Source organism: Stylophora pistillata, chromosome 4, assembly GCF_964205215.1.
Source record: "Stylophora pistillata chromosome 4, jaStyPist1.2, whole genome shotgun sequence".
Classification (NCBI taxonomy): Eukaryota; Metazoa; Cnidaria; class Anthozoa; order Scleractinia; family Pocilloporidae; genus Stylophora; species Stylophora pistillata.
Window position 1 is genome coordinate 38528964 of NC_142522.1, and position 20565 is coordinate 38549528.

General features: G+C 39.1%; 1 protein-coding gene across 1 annotated transcript in view; it reads left to right on the forward strand.

Annotated features, from left to right (window-relative positions):
- Positions 1 to 20565, forward strand: part of LOC111325340 (uncharacterized) — a 31176-nt gene that overhangs the window by 1430 nt on the left and 9181 nt on the right. The window contains exons 2-14 of the mRNA XM_088756442.1: positions 1016 to 1126; positions 1466 to 1561; positions 2474 to 2602; positions 7391 to 7534; positions 8933 to 9052; positions 9589 to 9711; positions 10635 to 10754; positions 10984 to 11136; positions 11273 to 11395; positions 11927 to 12100; positions 12946 to 13140; positions 14348 to 15696; positions 15888 to 16029. Coding sequence (XP_088612568.1) covers positions 11112 to 11136; positions 11273 to 11395; positions 11927 to 12100; positions 12946 to 13140; positions 14348 to 15696; positions 15888 to 16029 — 2008 coding nt within the window. The 5' untranslated portion in view covers positions 1016 to 1126; positions 1466 to 1561; positions 2474 to 2602; ... (3 more) ...; positions 10635 to 10754; positions 10984 to 11111. The remainder of the gene's footprint in view (positions 1 to 1015; positions 1127 to 1465; positions 1562 to 2473; positions 2603 to 7390; positions 7535 to 8932; positions 9053 to 9588; positions 9712 to 10634; positions 10755 to 10983; positions 11137 to 11272; positions 11396 to 11926; positions 12101 to 12945; positions 13141 to 14347; positions 15697 to 15887; positions 16030 to 20565) is intronic.

A 20565-nucleotide genomic window follows, 5' to 3' on the forward strand; every position in this document is an offset into this window, starting at 1 on the left:
GGAAGCGAATCCTGTCTTCTGATTGGCTAACCGAGCGGGCAAGATGTGCCTATCTTGCCCGCTCGAGATTGCCCTCATTGATTCAGCGCATGAAAAAAAAATAGAATTAGACCAATGCTCGTAATTCTTGGACAATTTTGGCGGTGGAAACGCAAAAAGGGGCAGAAGATACTCAAAACGAAGAAAACAGAAACGACTCTCGTGAGTTTGTTGTGTTACAAACACAGTTGGCTTTCTTTCCAGGAAGTAAACAAGTAATTCCTAATTCTTATAAAAGCGAAATCATTTCGCGATATAATAAATCCTTTATTAACCGAGCTGGATCGGTCAAGAGGGCTGGATATTAGCCTCGTTTTTTTTTTCGCATTTTTATAGACCGAAACGCAGTCGAGGTCCATAAAAATGCATAAAAAGAACTCGGTCAATATCCAGCCATCATGACCGAACAAGCTTGGTTAATAACGCATATATATCGTCCCGGAAAAAAGTATTTATCCGTCAGCAAAGCGTTTAGCTGTCATTATTTAAAAAATAGCACTCTGTCCTGCACAGAGAACGACAAAAAAAAAAAAAACATGAATGTCCTTTATTTACTAGTTTAGTGTTCGGAGTGTCACAAAGCAAAGTCCTACCTAAACTTTGCGACAGAAATCAGCCTAACCCACAGTGATAAAGTTAACAAGTATTGATCCCCACCTAGAGTTCGTCACAAAAGGGAAAGCGTCTTCGGATCTTTATAAAATAATTAGCCAAGCGAAGTTTCTTAGTTTCCTAAGTAAACCACCATGTTTTTTCCTTGAAAACACGGAGTGCTCGACTGCAATGGAGCCATCCACTGACAATTTCCAGTGAGATTGCTTTGCAAGTTGTGAGAACATCGTTTCAATTTAAGAGAATGTGGAAGTAGTCCCCCCACCTGTTATAAAAATATTGTAGTTCCCATCCTTTGTCACACGTGTTTACAAGCATGCACACTCATTTGCCCCTGTGTCGATCGAGTGCTCTCTACCTCTAGATCTTATTACTCTTACAAGTGGAAAAAGGATCTACCATTGGACAACTGACACTTACTTGAAATGCTGTCCTGGATGGCAAAGAAAAGGATATAGCCATAGCTGCACAAAAGGTTTGATCCGAGAAAGATTAAAGCCAATTAGAATGCGATTCCCTTTATAGCCCACATTGTTATATAATAACTCTCTCAAGCTGCTTCAGATTACTCCTGAATCCAAAAGGTTCAAGAATACCAGAACATAAGAAGTTTTCAAAGGAGAACCTTAGTTATGAGGAAATCCTATGAGACGTGTATTTATTCTCCACGAAAACTGTAAATCTGCAAGAGATACTAATTGTCATAGCGTGATCGTCTACTGTAACACAAACATGTATGCTGGTTATATTATACCAAAGTACGAAATCATTTGAACGAGTCCTAGCCATTCCTCATATCCTTTTGTTTCTCCAGCAATCTGCAATAAAGGCTGCAACAACCATGGAACTTGCTCCCGTCCGAACTATTGCAATTGTACTCGTTTTTGGACAGGGCCTAGTTGTAGTACAGGTAAGGTAAAAACAAACAAACATATCAGTACCTTGGCGAACAAGGCCAATCAGTTCCTAGGGCTTATAAAACGGTCTGTTGGCACAGCTAATACAAGAACCTTTTTACTGCCGCTACAAATCATTGGTTAGGCTTCTTTTAGAGTACGCTGTACCAGTCTGGAATCCTTACCTGGTCAAAGATATCCACGCAATTGAGAACGTGCAAAGACGTGCGTCAAGATTAGCTCTAAGGCAGAAAAGAGGCGATATGCCCTACGTGGACCGATGTAACAAATTAATTTGGCCATTGTTGTCCACTCGTAGAACATATTTCTGACTAGTGGAATGCTACAAGATTGTGTTTGATTTGTCCCATCTTGATTTCGAGGAAGTTTGAATTCGCAAAAGTCAATTCCACTGGAGCAAACCACTCATATAAACTTTTTTTAAAATCAACCAGAATCAACTGTTTTAAACATGCGTTTTTTGTTAGAGTGATTAGTGATTGGAACAGTTTAGCCAAGCACCTTGAACTTTTAAAATTAAGACTTAAATCGTTTTTAAAAGTATGAATTTCAATTTTTTTTTATAATATGATTTAAATTTTTATTCTGTATATAGTTATATATATATAACTAACTGCATATATATATATATTTTTTTTCTTCAGGGAAGTTTTATTATAGGGTTAACCTTTAAACTTCCCTTTTCAAATGTTGTATAAATTTGAATAAACATGTATGTAAAAAACCTACCTAAAACGAAACGAACCTACATTAACTTCTCTGTTCTGTGTGTACTCAGAAACACTTTACATTTTACCACAAAAGTGTACATTATTTTGAAGAAATTGAGACTTTGATTGAGATTGGAGTTGAACTAATTGAGTTAGATCTTGTAACAAGACGTTTTGGTCCTTTAATTTCGACAGCTGTAAACGAATGCTCCACAAACAATGGAGGGTGTGCGCAGGGATGTTACTTTAGAAGAGGTGCAGCGAGACTATGCTATTGCCGCCAGGGGTACAGTATCAGCAAATCTGATAAGACAAAGTGCATTGGTGAGTTTCAACTTTCCGGGAGAATTAGACAGCCAAAGACTGCATGTGGCTACTGATATAGCTCAATTTTTATTGCACTAAAAAGAGCTAGAGGTTGTTTAAAGTGCATACGACACGAAATTTTTTTCTTTTGTTTCTTGTAGTTGGAAGTCTATAGAAAACGTTTCGAAGCTTTAAAAGTGCTGGAAAATGTAAAAAGCAGTTTTTTTGCTTTCAAAATACGCGCAATTTGCCTTCAAATTTGTCCCAGAGACTGGGACCTAGTTTTTCGCTGTCTAAGTTATTCGTGACGTCACATTTTGTACCTTTGCCGGGAAGGTCTCTTGTCGCTAAGAGAATTCTGCAGTACTTCGTATTAGATGGATAGTGCATTGAAAGGCAAAAATATCCATTGATTCGAGTGATTCCTTTGAGTCCGACTCTTCTGAAAGTTCCATTGACGTCACGTTACGATATCACGTGCGATTTTGGCCGCGCGATGACCGGGACAAATTTGAAGGCAAATTGAGCGTATTTTGAAAGCAAAAAGAATGCTTTTTAGATTCTTACAGCACTTTTAAGGCTTCCAAACGTTTTCTATAGATTTCCAACTACAAGAAACAAGAGAAAAAATTTTCGTGTCATATGTACTTTAATGATGCTAAAAGGTGGTGTTGCAGAACATTTTTCTCACATGCAAAACAGAAAACCTGCCGCATCCCACATATTTATTATGAGTACCCTGTTCCACAAGAGAAAGAATGTATTGTCTTATTTACATTCAACCAATAATTAATTCATTACAAATATATAATATTTACAACGACAACAATGATTAAAATAGTAATATAATAATGATTTTAAAAGACTAAGCTTGAGAGCCTCATGGTTCCCCTATCCTCTGAGCCCCGACAATGATTACCTATGCTTCTTTTAATTTCGCCCGTTAACTGGAAATAATTTTACTTTATTGCAATTCAGTTTGTTGAGGCTTAGAATATTCCGTCATCTTGCGTCTTAAGATATTCCGCCGATCCACACAGCTCCTCCGTTCCACCATTCTGATGAATAACTCGAGGTATCGTATTTCGCAGCTCCACCAAGAATCTCGACAAAATTTGTCCTCACCAATTTCAAATTGTCGACCATGGTCACAGTAGCGTAATTTTGGTGAGCAAGTCTTTTTTTTAAGCGAAAGTTCTGGCCGTCATCACTGATTTTTAATGGAAGCGGAAGAGTGGAAGAAATTTGTGCGGGGAGGGTGAGCGCCGGGGAAAAAAGGGAGGAGGGGGTGAGGAAAGGGGAGTGAATATTTTACCCCTTCCCGTCCCCTTCCCCTACCGTCGATTCTAACTCTAAATCAAATTGAGGCACTCCTCACCTATGGAGCGCCTGCTGTGTATCGGCGTCACTCCCCAACTTCCACGCAGCGTGCTAACATCAATTTTTTTTTCACTGATCTTTTATTACTCGCGCGACAGAAGCAGTCGAAAACGAGGGACTATTCGTAGTCTATTTGTCTGAAAGACTCTCATTTGATACGCGCGATCGAATTTTCTTGATGGAGGTATGCCTTCTAATCGCGGCTTGTAAATTGAAAAATCTGTCAGATTTCACAACTGACAAAAGTTTGTCCTGTTCTGACGGTACCTTTGGAGATTGGTAAGGCTTGACAAAATAATCCCAGGGCGCACTTTGCGATCAATATGCTTGATCAAATTTGCCGAGTGCGCCCGGGCCTTTAGGGGTCCTTTTCGACTGAAGTCGCTGATTCAAACGGTTAAGAGTTTTTTTTTAACGAAAAACAATTTTTCTTAAAGCTTACATTATATGCAGTTTACCTCTATTAGGATATTTCTGCGAGGAAAGTTTTGATTTCAACTAGGCGTCGGTGGATGCCGCTGTGAAATTATTTTGAGATGTTTGTCTACTTGTAGTGTCCATTGCGGCAAGAACTGAAAAAAAACTATATTTTGCGATCTACATAGTTTGTTGATTTACAAATGATAAAATGCTCTCTCTTCAAAAAAGAAATCTTATTCTAAGTTTCAAGATGTACCGATCAGACCTATTAAGATATTCTAGCAAGGAAAACTTCTCTTTTTAGAGCACGCACGATCCTGAAAATGATTGTGAGATGTTTAACACTTTCTGCCGTGTTCCGTAATGTGACAAATTGAACTGAAAACATAATGTGTCCGTAGTTTTAATCCAGAAATCACAAAAGGAAAGAGCTCAATTGTGTTAGAAGCTTTTTATAACACTCGGTTGAACTCCTTTATTTCTTTGCTTGACTCTTAATACAATTTTTCTTTTTCTTGAGACTAGCTCAGTTTTTTAACACAACTCTACTCAATTCAATTTCACTCTGATCTGTACAACTCAATTCCGTTCTATTCTGATTGAAAAATGGTGAGCAACAGCTTATAAAGGTGACACTACTAAGCTGTCAATCCTCTTGCATGGTTATCGTTCTATCTCAACCAGCGAATCACGTTATTAGTTACGTAGGACAGTTCCTGCATACTAAGTATGCCCCTTCCAGTCGTTTACGCAGTTACAAAATCATTTTCTACCTTAGATTTCATATCTTTATGGATGAGATCGGCGAGATTGATAATATAAGATTGATAATATCAAAATTATAATTGACTCACTGACATTACCGACAGACTTAGAATTATACTTGAGAAGATATCTTAAGAGAAAATAGCCTTAGAGGATTGTTACATAACAAAAAGATAAACAGAAATTTCAGAGAAGAAGGGGTGTTCACGAGTATCACCCCCAGAGATGCTATGTGATCTTACGCAGGTTATCTACTTCAAAATTCAGTGCGGAAAATGAAAAGGCAAAAGCTGTTACACTTAGAGTCACCTTAAAGAAAGAGGTGTTCAAGGTGGTAAATTGAAATTTAAGAAATATTCCTTGATCGTGAATTTGACACAGAATTTGTTCTAAAAAAACGAGGCTGAGAATAATCAAAAGTATAAGAGGCAGGAATTTCCAGGAATTCCTGTGCGAGGTTAACTTTTACCAGAGAGACTTACTCTCTTCCTTAACAAGCAGATTGATATAATAAAATAAAAACATAGCCTACCGCGAAATATATCACTACAAGCTGTAATCACCATAGAAACTGAACATCTGCTTCCATATCAAATTCACAAACACAATAAGAAAAAGGTAAAAGAGATTCTACTAAGATGAGACCGCCGGATGGAACAAGAAGTAATCAACCTGCTTGCTATAATTTTTGCATCGAATGGCTTAAAGTAATATAATATTTCCATTCCTTTTCCCAACACCAATATGAGGAAACCCTTACAATATTTCAGATTAAGTATAGTTCTGTTTTTATTGTTTGACAATTGTGTATTGAGTGCGAACATCGAACTACTAAGATTCTATCGTTACACTTACTCACTCACTGACTCACTCACTCACTCAACTCAACAACGTAAGTGGCTTTGCCTCCTATAGAAGGCAGTGGCCACAAAAAATGTCACAGAATCATATCTAAAGTTTCTTTTGATTCACATACCGATGTTCTTTTTAAAGCACATGGGATCTTAAAACTCTCGGACATCTATTTCTACCAAATAGGTAAATTTATGTATCTGTTTAAAAGAGGCTTACTTTCTAATTATTTTTATGATATGTTTACTCTTGCTCGCCAGATACATTCTTATAATACAAGAAATTCCAGCTTTTTCTACATACCTCATTGTCGAACTAATTTTCGAAAACTTTTAATTCGATATCAAGGCCCTAAGTTTTTCAACACGCTAATTCGGGAAATTCAATACTCTGAAAGCATCAGCTTGTTTAGCAAAAGGCTTAAAAAAATTCTTCTTTCTTAGTTAAATATGATCTTTGTTAAGCTACACACCTTTTCTTTTATATTTCTTTTTTTTCTTTTTCTAACTTAATCTAAACTTTCATTCAGCACCTTTGATTTGTATGGTTTGTCCTGTAGTTTAAGGAAGCCTATACTTTATAAGCCCCCGGCTTCTAATAAGTACACATCTATATTTATACAGGATAGCCCCTTCAGTGTAGTAAACACTGGTATCAACGGGGGTCCTGCTACCCACCCATCCCACCCCAGGGAAGGACATCCATCGCGCAGTAATTTCGTGCGTGGGAAATGAACGTCTCCTGCCCCTAACCCTGCAGGAGACGGGACCCCCATTTATTCGTCCCTATCTGAGAACACTAGAATATCTAATCATTTCTTGATGTTATAAAATGGTAGCATGTTCTTCTCAATTATTTTAAGACCCTGAATGTTGGTTCGGCCGGGTCTCGAACCCTCGACCTCCCGCACAACAGTCCAGCGCTCTATCCATTGAGCTAACCGGGAGGCCGTCTTTGATGTATCAGAAATTTTGTATTCGGTTAATTCTTTTTCTGGTAATGGCAAATAAAATGAATAACAAAAGCAAATACAATGGCAAATAGTTGAAATATTCTACTGCGAAAAGGTGGAACGATTTAGATGAATCTATGCGAGCTCTCGATGGCTTTCAAAATTTTAAAGTATGAAGCTTGTAGACTTACGGAATACTTGTTGTTAATATTTTTTATCACAGCTTGGTTTAACAGTTAAGTATTCTATATTTGTTATCAGATTAGTCTATTGTAATGTAACTAGAGAGTTTAATTAGTGTGGTTAATGAATTAGACTTACTTATTTACTAACTTCTATAGTTTTATTTTTGCGGCGAAATTAGCACCGCCATGCCACAGTTACTCTGAAATTTAAACAGAAATCAACTTATCTTTAAATTTTAATACGTTCGGCAGATGTCAACGAGTGCACAAACAGCGCCTTGTGCACCTGCGCTTCCGGATCAAATTCATGTGCAAATAGATGTCGGAATACTAATGGGAGTTTCATTTGCGAGTGTGGCAATGGATACAGACTTCAAAGTGATACAGTATGCACAGGTATGACTGCGTAGAGTCAATTGATTTGAACGGTTATTAAAGCAATAAAAACACTAATGTGACCTTGAATTACTGTAAAATATTGTAGGAGTCCGAGCTCCCGCCGCTCAACGGCATCATCAGGGACGGATAAGATAAAAAATTCCGCGAGGGCCGAATAAAAGGGAGAAAAGTGTCACTATACTAATGAGCTAGTGTCACTGTGAAAGGATCTAGTATGATATGGGAAGCGTTAGAACAATAGGTCCGCGAATTCAATGCGTTCTTCTCGGGAGTTGAGCGTAGGTTTGTTTTTCCTAGCTTATGTAAAACGCTTCAAATAGGAGGAGGTTTACCGGGTCGTTTTCCAATGTAATTATTTTCACTTCAATGCATTTTCTTTATTTATTTCACATGAAGTTTATATTAACTAAGTTGTTTCATCAAGCAAATGACAACGGTTACAATTAAGGAAACCTGGAAAAAGGCAGAGATATAAACAATGGTGCTGAAGTGAAGATGACTTAGTAGATAAATGGAATGTTAGCTTAGTGTGATTAGAGGAGAGCTTAATGAGATATTGAGCAAGATCATGTTCGAAGTAAATCTCTAAATCCTACAAAAGAGCAATCTTTATGAGCTTTTATGGCTCTCTCTCTCTAGAGAATCATTAACCTCTTTCAACTGCCGCGGAATTTTCCTAAATGTATAGAAACGGAATTAACAGACTCGTTGAAATTTAAAACATACTGATGTCGAGGGATGAGAATTTCGGTCAATGTAGTTCACTGAGTTATAGTAAAAATGTTTCATGTTTGTACAAATTTGAAAGGAAAGGGGTGTATATAAGGTAGTTTTTCGTCATCAAAACTAGAATCTACCTTGCCGAAAAAGACAGTTGATGACATAGTCTTCATAGGATTAGCGATTAAAATCTGCATACGGGTACAGGTATACGATTCCTTTTAGTTGGTTATGCTTTTTTTTTTTAAGTCACCACTTCAGAGACGGAACACCTACAGCGACTTTTTTTTCTATGATACACATTAGTATAATTTCAGAGCTGAGCAAAGAGTTTCCAGCAATCTGACTGGTCGAGCGGTTCCTTATATGACGCTATATAAACCGCTCCACGCGGTTTATATAAAATGTTCAAGTAAAATGTTAATAAATGTTTCTAAGATGTTATGATTTTAGAAATTTCTGTGTTGTTCAGCTCCGAAATTATACTAATACAATTATTCGCCTCAGGTTCGGTGAATACTGTCGAATAATCCCCTCGACTTCGTCTCGGGGATTATTCGACGATATTCGCCTCGCCTTTGGCGAATAATTGTTAAATATTAAGTAAACATGTTGGTAATATGAACAAACAACTTTATCGATTCTTTGCGATGAATTGTTGCATGCTTATTACAGATGTCGATGAGTGCGCCTTGATTAACGGAGGTTGCAGACAACAGTGTGTGAACTATCCCGGTGGGTACAAATGCAACTGTCCGCGGGGTTTCCGTCTCGTGTTTGGAAAATCATGTAGAGGTATGTTTTAATAATACTTAGCTATTAGAGTAGCTTTCATATACTTTACGAAAAGACAAACTAATATAAAGATCCCAATCTTTGCTTGGTGATTGGCGTAAGAGAACTCACACAAACCTCACAACCGACGGTTCTCCCTCTCGGTAGACCGTTCAAGTGTTTTTATTCGCGTTTTCTGATGCTGCTTGAATGTTTTTTCTTGACTTGATTAATTCATTTTGCGAAACATTTGGTTTCAGGTACTCCACATTCAATCCAAAATCGTTGTAATTAAGGAAGCCGAGATAGCGTCTGGCAACTTAAGTGAGGGTTCAAAAACAAAGTCAAAGTATTGTTAAGACAATGGAATCTTAATGATCTCGGTAATTAATGAATGCGGACTCCTGAGCAGTGGAATAGGTGAACTAGGTGAAAGCACATCACTAGACAAAAGGCAATAGTTTACTTCTAATGTACGCGGAAGTAAATCGCGGCCCTTTCTTTTCACAAAAGGTTTTTGTCTGTTGTCGAGTTTTTTTTTCTTTTTTTTTTATTAGACATAGACGAGTGTGTCAGCAACAACGGAAACTGTCAACATAATTGCAGGAATCTGTTCGGCAGCCATCGCTGCAGCTGTGATAAGGGATTTCATTTAAACATAAATGGAAGGACCTGCTCAGGTAAAATTAACCTAATGCAGATTGTAATAGCGGAGCTCGCGTCGCGCGCAGCAAGACCCATACTATAAAAAGGGGAATAAGTCCATTAAGTAGAGAAATTTGGTCTGTCCCGTGACTGTACATCCGTACGAACTAGTTAGTATATTCAACATGCGCAATTAACCGTAATCAGCAGAGAAAGGGAGAAGATGATGGGCATGCGTGGCTGCGTGCATAACCTAGAATCCCATTCGAAGAACCGTGGGCACACGACTAGGCATTTCACAAGGGCTAAACTTGAGCTTGTAGATGTGAAGTGGCGCAAGCCAAGAGTTTACATCTTGAGTTTTAGACGGGAAATCATACTGGACAGTGCGTCACACTGTTACAGCTGTCCATGCCTCATACCTGTCAGGATTTTCCACTGTCAAAGCTATCAGGGCTTATAACTGTCATGGTTGTCAGGGTTCTTACTGTTCATACTTGTCTGGGTTTCAGATTGTCATGAATGTCAGGGTTTCAGATTGTCGTGGCGGTCAGCGTTTCATACTCTATTGGCTGTTAAGGCTTCTACCTTGCTTTTCCACCTTATAATATCGGTGGCGTTAATTTTCTTCCTATTTAATCACATTTTACTGCATATGTTTACCTTCTTGGCTGAATTAGTGTTTTGGTTGTTCATATTACTTGACCAGTTTTCGGTCAAGTTGACCACATTGTTATGGAGCGCATTGTTTTTGGAAAGGTAATGGGTTGCTTTACTCGTCCAAAAGTGTATATAACAACCACTACTTCCAGATATGACTTCGCTTATTGAATTATTTTCAGTAGGTATAACTTATTAGAGACAGTGGTGCTTAGGGTAAGCTGTATGCCAGTAGCCATTACAACAGTTAGATGGTTGCGTTGATTTCTAACAACAACACTATATATTCTTTCTTTAGACATTAACGAATGTAAGTTAGTCCACGACTGTCAGGATACTTGCAGCAATACTCTTGGTGGATACAAGTGCTCTTGTGGTAAAGGATATCAACTAAACACTGATAAAAGGACATGCACAGGTAAGTTTAGTGACTAACTACGAAAACTTGTAACGCAGGATTTCGTGTTCGGTTCGTTCTGCGTTCTTGATATGAACGAACATATCGCCTCTCAACAATAATTGGTAATCTTAAGAGGGTTGTTGCTTTTGAGGCGTTGCCGCTAAGGGATTTACAGAATTTGAATTTCTACTATCCCTCAAGACGGAATATCTACATAGGAAAATGACGCACTAGATATTTCTCTCAGATATCGATGAGTGTGACCCCAGAACCATCGAAGGAAGTAAGGAAACAGCCACTCTCTCCGGTTGTCATCATATCTGCACAAACGTTGACGGAAGCTTTCAGTGTTCTTGTAGGAAAGGATATGCGCTGATGTACGACAAGAGGCAGTGTAAAGGTTAGTGATGCAACCTTCTCCGTGGGGCAAAAGTTTGCAATATGTCACCTTTCGACGGCAAAGAGTTCTGGAGAGATCAGATTTGAGACACTGTACGGTCCTATATATATTGCTGTTTTTTTTGTCTTGTCCTTAGATATTGACGAATGCCAGAGTGGAAAGCATTCCTGTGAACATTACTGTCACAACGCAGATGGCCACTACTTTTGCACATGTAGACCAGGCTACACATTGTTATCAGGCACGAAAAAGTGCAAAGGTTCGTATTTAAGAGCGGTAATTGAAAAGGTTTCTCGAGAGAGACTTCGCTTTCATTACCTATCCGTCCTTTCATTCATTTCTCTCTTGAAGCACGAGAGAATAAGTTCTTACGATACTGTATCACGTTAAAATGTTATAACCCACGACTCTTAGAGCCATTCCTTTACAAGGTGAATAAGCACTTGCCTAGTAATCATCTATGCCACTTTCAAGGTGCTATTAGAACTCAAATAATCACGCGACTTTTTCTTTGTTAGGGCTGATGCGTTTAAAACTTCCTGTCTTTTCTTTTCACTCTCACAATTGAGGCTGTGCGAAGTCAAGGCCTTGAACAAATTATTGAAAAACAAAGGTTTTAAGCCTAAAAGCGAGTAGAGCCTCCGAATTTGTAATTCAACAGCCAGTAGTATTCGCTAATTGTGGCCAAAATGGAAAGACAAAAAGAATAAACTAATCGGGAGATGAGAGTAATAAATTCATGTGCATTAGCCTCGAATGAACAAACTTATCGGCTCTAATCATTTTTCAGCTCAGCCTTGTGAGAAGATTTCTTCGCCACTCAATGGTACAATGAATTGTTCCGGACTTGTCACTGATGCCACTTGTTCATTTTCTTGCGATCCCGGATATGATTTGGTCGGACCACGGTTGATTACATGTCTTGCTTCTTCAAATTGGAGCAAAAAGCTACCTTTCTGTCAAGGTAACTGCCATCCCTCATTCTCAAGCGGGTAAGAATCCATCTGAATTAAAGGCAAAACGTTTTTCTTTGCGCGGGTTATCCTTTTCATCGTTCGCGCATCCAGTAAGTCCAAATATTCCGGGTCATGTTGCTCTCCGTATTAAGAAAAGTGGATCAACTTTAATTCCAACAGGCTTTGTCAAGTCATTAGAAATGACTCTATGTGGCCACTTTGGAACAATGGCGGAAACAGCTTCGAAATACAGGCGGGATTTTTTAAAATCTCCGTTGATTGTACGAGCGGCAAAATTGAAACCAACGGCAAAACTGAAGAAAAGACAAATTCTCCCCGTGGGTGTGACAATGGTAGAATTTCTTTTTGATGCAAATAGCCACGGTGGGGTGGATGGTGGGGCGACTTTTGCTCTCGTAACCAAGGTAAAGATAAGTGAATAGAGGGAGAGGGTTTTTAAAGAAACTGTGGTGCTGTGTCGGTGGGAGTAACGAGGTGGTTTAAGTTTTATAAACTGAGTTGATAATGTAAATTGGATACCATAGAAAGTTCCAAAGCTGGCGAGTCACGTGTGCTTTTCTCCATTTGATAATCTCGATTACTGGATATTGTAGAGTTTTGACTGGTGCAGCCCCTGAATGGTATATGAGCGATACGCCCTACGTGTTTGGCGGCTGAAATTCAGAAAGCACTCAGACTTTCAATGAGACGCTAGAGCCCTATGTGATTCAATTAATCGTTAACGTCCAAATTTGGACTTAATTTGGGGCATTTGAACCATGAACTGATACCTCATTGGGTGACAATCAAACTAATCAATTCTAAAAACTGCAATGTTTTTGCTTTCCCCTAGTAAAACATTGCGATACGTTGATCACACGTAACTTGAATCAAACTATCTCAGTACCTTGCTTTACGTCCTTCGGCTCAACTTGCTATTTTGGATGTCGTCGTGGATTTTTCTTGGAGGGAGATGGACAAGTTAATTGCATCCTCAATTCCAAGGGTGACGACGTTTCGTGGAACATTGGGAATTTTTCTTGTAAAAGTAAGTTTCATCGGAAGACTAGAATAAGACCAGCTGTATATGTGCACGATCCTTCGCAGTAAAGCACTATTTAAGCAATAGTGAAAATCAGACCTGAAAAAAATCCAGGCCTGTACGGGATTCGAACCACTGACCTCTGCGATACTAGTGCAGCGCTCTACCAATTGAGCTAACAAGCCAACTGGGAGCAGGCCATCAAATTAATTCGACATAAACCCGTAGATGATAAATCAAACAACAAATATATATGAAATACATATATATGAACTGCGGTTATGAAACGTATATGTGCACGATCCTTCGCAGTAAAGCACTATTTAAGCAATAGTGAAAATCAGACCTGAAAAAAATGCAGGCCTGTACGGGATTCGAACCACTGACCTCTGCGATACTAGTGCAGCGCTCTACCAATTGAGCTAACAAGCCAACTGGGAGCAGGCCATCAAATTAGTTCGACATAAACCCGTAGATGATAAATCAAACAACAAATATATATGAAATACATATATATGAACTGCGGTTATGAAACGTATATGTGCACGATCCTTCGCAGTAAAGCACTATTTAAGCAATAACTGAAGAATTAATTTGATGGCCTGCTCCCAGTTGGCTTGTTAGCTCAATTGGTAGAGCGCTGCACTAGTATCGCTGAGGTCAGTGGTTCGAATCCCGTACAGGCCTGCATTTTTTTCAGGTCTGATTTTCACTATTGCTTAAATAGTGCTTTACTGCGAAGGATCGTGCACATATACGTTTCATAACCGCAGTTCATATATATGTATTTCATATATATTTGTTGTTAAGACCAGCTGTATTACGTTCATGAGATGACTTGAACACTCACATATATGTAAAAGGCTGACACCGGGCTCTTAAGATTCATTGTTCCCGAGAGGAAATGTCTAGAGTATTTCCAATTAAAAGATCGTTATTGACCTTATTGTGGTACAAGAAACACAAGTCGATCACATATTGAGGAAACTAGCTAAGTAATTTAAACTAGTTTCATTTCGTACGTAAAGGAAGATCTGCATTCAATAGAAAGTTGATTAATTAGTACATCTCATGCAGAAAAGGTAAAAACGAAAAAAAAAAAGACGTACAGACAAACATGAAAAACAAAATTCAAAATCCGCAAAGAACGAGAAACCAAATAAATCATTCAGAGTTTTTATTGACAGGTGAAGTTATTTCTTTTTTGTCGTAGTGATCGAGACCTGCCAGCCAAATCCATGCAGACATGGAGGGAAATGTTCAGCGCTGAGAGAAAAGCACTATACCTGTAATTGTGAAAACACTGGTTATAAAGGAAGTCGTTGTGAGACTGGGTATGTCCTGAAGCCTATCTTTCCTAAACTACTCTGTAATAAACAATCCGAGATGCTTTACCTTGTAGCACGACCACTGATACGCCTCAAAGTAGTATTATCATCTGAGGAAGGGGTTGCGTTTCAGCCACAGTCATTTGTATTTAACTCTTCAAAACGGACGCACCTATTTACTGTGATTGCAGAAAAGCCAGGAATCCAAAGGATTAGATATGATCTTGAGGGTGAAAGTGCGAACGATTTTGAAGCTCCTAAACTAGGCGTGTTATTCACTGCGCCAAAAACGTCCCCTAGAAGCAGCTTAAGCACAAAGTTATTCCTTCGCAAAGGGGAGCTACCCATAGGCTGCGAGGAAAATCAGAGAAAACTTTCATGTGAAGTACGTCTATTATCTACCGCACCGTGGACGAAGAATCCTTCCTCTACTAATGGCATTGTGCACATAAACGCTGCAGGAAACCAAGATATTCCTCTTTCTCTAATCGGTTTAAATTCGTGGGATGGTTTTTCTCGAGATAAAGTGATTGAAGCTAGCATATCTATGACAGCTCCTTCCAAAAAGTACGTACTATTGCATTCAAAAAACGGAGCTTGCCAAGCAAGAGTCACAGACACAAACAGTCTACTTGAGCTCATAAGAAACGATGCATTCGTGTCTTCGTTTATGGAGGCACTTTCATCGATGGCTCCGGAATGGCTTTCATTTTCAGTTGACGAGAACAACAATTTGTTTGACATTCAGAACATTGCTGCTAGTCTTGTACCTGATTTGGAACACTGCTCAGGATTTCCCCTAAATCAAGCATCAAGTCTCATCTATTACCGTCCTGCTGTGAATTATAAAATACGAGTTACACAGACTGAGGTTCCTTTATTCGCTGATGGGACAACCTGCTTTGCAATAAATCTATGCCAGCCTGGTTTGTTCGTTAACCTTCGCAAAGGAGACGCTAATCTTTTAAAGAGCACTCTGAATATCCTCCGAGAATTGAAGAATGACGGGCTCAATCTTCAGGTGGATTCGATCGGCTTTCATAGAAACAAGGAGACTGTTCGTTTTGTGAATGGAATTATTTGGAATGGCAAGGAGTTACAAGAATTATCCCCCTTCCACTTCAACATGTGGTTAAAAGGAAGCCTAGAATGGAAATTTGGGGTTCCTAAGCTCCTCCTCTTATCTTTTACGATGCGTGGGGATGCCATTATCAGATCCGACCATATGGAAAGTGTAAGTATACAATCGTGAAAATTGTTTTGTAAATGTCATTATGGAAATGGATCCTATTTTTCTAGGTTCCAGTATAATTCCGGTGATAAAAGTCAAGAGAATAGCTCTTGACTTTTAAAAAAATGCCTCAGACATATTCCTACTTTCGATGACTCCTAACAATGACTTACTTTTCATGCATTCCTATACAGCTATTTACCACTCTTATGTCTCAACGGATGGACATGCAATTAAGAGGAGAAGCATTTCTGAACGTTTCTGGAAGAGCACTCGGGAAAGACTTTGTCTTGAAACTTGGTTTAGCCAAGGCAAGTGGAAAAGCTGTCTTGGGAGGTAGGACAAATTTCTGTGTTAACTTTCTCTTGGGAGAGAGAAACGAGAAAAGGTGTACCTGAGAAAGACATCTCCTAAAGATTTCTATCAGAGTTTAGGTGCATTTTTGGGCGGATAGCTGCTTCGCTGTTTTTACCTGCTTTTCTTTGGAAGAAATTTAAGATACGGAGTAGCGATCAAGAGCAGTAATGTAAAATGTGATTCATAGTAATATCTTGGCCATCAATTTAGAAAAAATGATACTCAGTGTAACTAAGAGCTGCATCTTTAAAATATTGACATTGAGTAATAATAGGCGTTAATCTCTAAACGCATACCCTGGAAAGTCATCATATTGATAACATTACCCTTGGGTTAGACATGGTTTGATGCTACTCTGGTGTAAGGATTTTATAAATATAACCGGGGAATTAAAATTCACAGATCCAACGTTTCGACACTCTTGTCTGGTGCCTTCATCAGGGGTGATCTAGTCGTTGCAACTAGAGGTCCTTTGATATGCTCACTAATTAGCAACCCTTTCTTTCACGTAGTAAGCCGCCATCGTTACGATTTAAAGGAGTGTGGGCGGAGTTAATTTGCAAGGCTTCCAAGCAAAGACGCTAGGCGGTAACGCCGATTAGTGGTGATGATTTTAGAATATCCCACCCAATTGTGAGGTTAGTTAAGCATGCGAGCTCCGACAAAGCTGACAAAAATCTTAATGCTGGTGAAGAATTGGTATCTTCTGACGTTGTTTCGCTCTTCACTAAAATATCAGTTGATCTGGCCCTTATAGTGGGGAAGAGAGACTCCGAGGAGATGCTTTCCTGGCTTAGGACAAATAACTTCTTTTTAATCAATCAATCTGCTGTGTTTTGCCTCAAAACCCTGCAGTTTCCATGCAAAGGCACCTTCTATCAACAGGTCTCTGATACAGCTATGGATTCGCCTGTCTCTGCCGTCATTGCTAATAAATATGGTAATGTCTCTTCACCGGGTTCTAGAAACGAGATGTCAAAGATGTCATCTCAGCGGTATCAGGAAATGAAGCGGAACGTGGAGCAGTGTTCCAACAGAGGAGTCGTGTATCCAATTCAGCTTCGAGCGTGAAAAGGATAGACACCGGCCCTTTATCGATTTAAATGTGTGCAGAGCGGAACAGGGGAATTTAGAGACAAGTGTTCATCGTAAACCGACCCGCACCGATTACCATAAAAAGTCCGTAGGTTAAACTTTACTAAGAAGGGCCGACTGTCTACCATATTCTCTTGATTCGAGGGCCGAGGAGAGGAAATATGTTTCGGAAGTCATAACGGTAAATGGCACCAAAACATCTCACCGTAATAGCCAGAAACCAGTTACAACTAGTAACACTCCTGATGAGAAGGAACCAGCGACTGGTTTTGCTGTTATTGTTACCGGCCGCGGAAGGAGAGGTCGAAATCATTTACATTGAAAGCAAACATACAAGCAATATGGCGGACCAAAACGAACCTCGCGCGTTTATTTATTCTTTTTGCCATGGCAACTCGTGAAAAATACGTTTAAATGGGGGGGAGGGGTGGTGTCCGTTTTCTCAACTTATCCTTAACATTATTCCTTACATTCAGGGTACGTGTTACGTTACCCATCAAGCGAATTTTGAATAGCCACAATGTTAAACTTTAACCTTGAGCAACTTTATCGGACATTGGACATATTTTTGCCAAACCTAAGGATTCTGTTATGAAAGAACAACGAATCGACGCTATTTTTTCTATACCATGCAATGACTGTGATCACGAGTATATCGGACAGACCAAGCATCAGTTTGGTACACGTTTAAAAGAGCATTAAAAGCGGTCTTCTTTTTGAAAAAAGAAAACTCAGCTTTGCCGGAGCATGCATGCCTATCTAACCACACAATTGGGTGGAAAAATTCTCAGCACCTTTGTCGGAAGCCTGGCATATTAAGAGAGTGTCTCTGTAAAAGCGGTCCGGTCGATTTTGCTCGAGACACAGATTTCCCTCATTTCTTGTGTGTTGTAAGAGATTCATGTGCCTATACTAAAACCACAATCCGTTTGATCGGATCTCTTTATTTTTCAAAGTTTTACGGAAATGAAATTTCACTCGAGCGAAGGCCTGTCGTGACACTTTTCAAGACTTTAATTTGAGACAACTTTGGAGGACAATTTGAAAAAAATTATGGAACTCAGCAAAAAACAAATACCACAGCCATGTATATTAATTCTATCTTATCCATCGAGGCGACTTTCGGGAACATCACATTTCAATCAAGGAAACAGGAAGACTTGAATGACACCTTATCGGTTCGCTTGTCACACACGCGAAAACCAATAAAATTTAAGGTAAATTTTTGTAAAAGTGAGGCGTTCTTAACTGATCCAACTAACATAGTTAGGAAGAACACGCCATAGAAAAGGTAACTACAGAATAAAACTTTGCGGCGCGACCTTTGGGAAAACTTTATAACTCCATGAACTTATCTGATTTTTGGCAATCTCCGAGTTTGGCCGCCATTTTGAAGGACTTGTCAACATGAAGCGTAACAGATATAAACCAAGTAGGTAGATCTAAAACCGTCTGAAATACATACGGAAGCAATTCAAATGAACTTTTCTTTCAATTCAAGCGGTAAAATTTGCAATTGTTTGTTAAACTTACCATTCCTACATTTCCAAGCGACCATTTCTTCCAACAATTCAAACACTACAACTAGTGTTCGAATTCCCTTCGTCGATTCCACCATAAGAAATAACCTGTGTCACCCAAGCTTCGACTCGAATGTGAAGTACGAATCACATAACACAACTGCTTCATCTTCGAGACAGTATCAGCCTGTTTTTTTTATTTTCTGATCGACAAGAACGGCGATTACGAAACGATTGCCATGTTTACCTAATAAAGGAACCGCTGACCAGCCGCTAAGTGAAAACAGTACGGCTCAGTGGTGAGGGGGAGGGTGTGGGGTGGGTGCGGGCAGATTATCAGAAGATTTTTGGGAACATTCGAATATATTCATTAAAGTATCATAATATGCATTACGATTCTCAGTCTTTGTGCAAAAGCATGCTTTGTGTTGCAGATCTAGACAACTTTTGTTTCGCTCCGGGTATTCTTTTTCTCTTTAAATACATTTCGTTTCAAAAAGGATCGGCATCAGTTGATATATTTATAAACAAATCTTTACCATGTACTGTAAATAAATGTGTTCAGATAATCGAGATAACCACTGAACCTCTTGTAACGCATCAGTGGTAAGGTTTCTTGTCTTTGCTCAACTCCGAGAGCGTGGAGCGGCAAAGACGCGACACACGAGTCACCAATCTCGCGGCTTCTCCATGCTCACAGGATACGCGTGACCTCACTATATTTAAAAAAAATAAGAAACTGCTCGCAGTCTGTATTCTGTTTAACTATTTCATAGGAGTGACGCGAGTCTCTTCAATTTAGTGAGAAAGTCACAAACCCATTCTTTGCCTAGCGAGCGTAACCACAGACCACTCATGAATTGCTCCTTTGGCGCGGAAATCAGTGAAATCGTATCGAGTATACAAAGTTAGAGCGAGTTCCTTTAGACCTCCCGAGCTCGTATCGCGTTGGTATCAATTATAAGTACAGGAAGAAGTCTTAAAATCTGCTAGATAAATTTGTTTCATACTTTCTGAGAAGTTAAAGAAATTCGGGAGCTTTCCTACAAAGAAACTAAAATGGTAGGTAACCGACTTAGTTTTTCAGATAATTTACAATAACTGAAAATTTGAGTGTCTGTTTGCGGACTTATGCGTCTTGCCCAACAATATAGTTGCAAAGATGTTTATAGTTTTCCCACACGATTAAGCTCTATTCTTGTAACCTGTCATCGTTTCAAAAACACCACGGCAACGGAAAACCTTTCCGAGCCTCCTTAAACACCGTTGTTGTCCAACCACATCTGTATTGTTTTTAATAGAGAACACTTGTGTCCCATTCGCCCAGTGGTTGTTTTGATGACATTCAGGCCACACCTCATAAACTTCGTGATCCCTTGTGGACCCCAGGTCAGAGGTTAGCGGAGAAAGTTTGCTCCAAATCTCAACACGAAACATACTTATAAAGAATTGTAGAGGGTAACTGAAATGAAAAAGAAAAGGCGTCCTGCATAGTAGTCTTTCAAATTTCTTTTAAGCCAACAGGGAGTCGTGCACAGGCATGGGGCGAAAGCAACCAAAAATTAGGATCAGGCCGAGGGGAGGAGCTTATTTAGCCTGCCTTTTCCATGTTTTTGTATATACAAGCATGGTACACCAAAAATTCGGTTCACTTATAAAACTCTTTGTCGTTGTCGTATGAAAAAAAATGGACAATAAATTTGAAAATGAAAATGGAATAGGAATATAGAGGCAAGACCGATACAACGTAGATGAGTTTTAAGACGGAGCACTATATTTCGGCTGGCCAAACCAGCCTTCTTCAGGTGCCTGAAGAAGGCTGAAGTTCTTCTGGTGCCTGAAGACGTTGTATCGGTCTTGCCTCTATATTTATATTCGTTACTTTGGGCCGATTAGATCA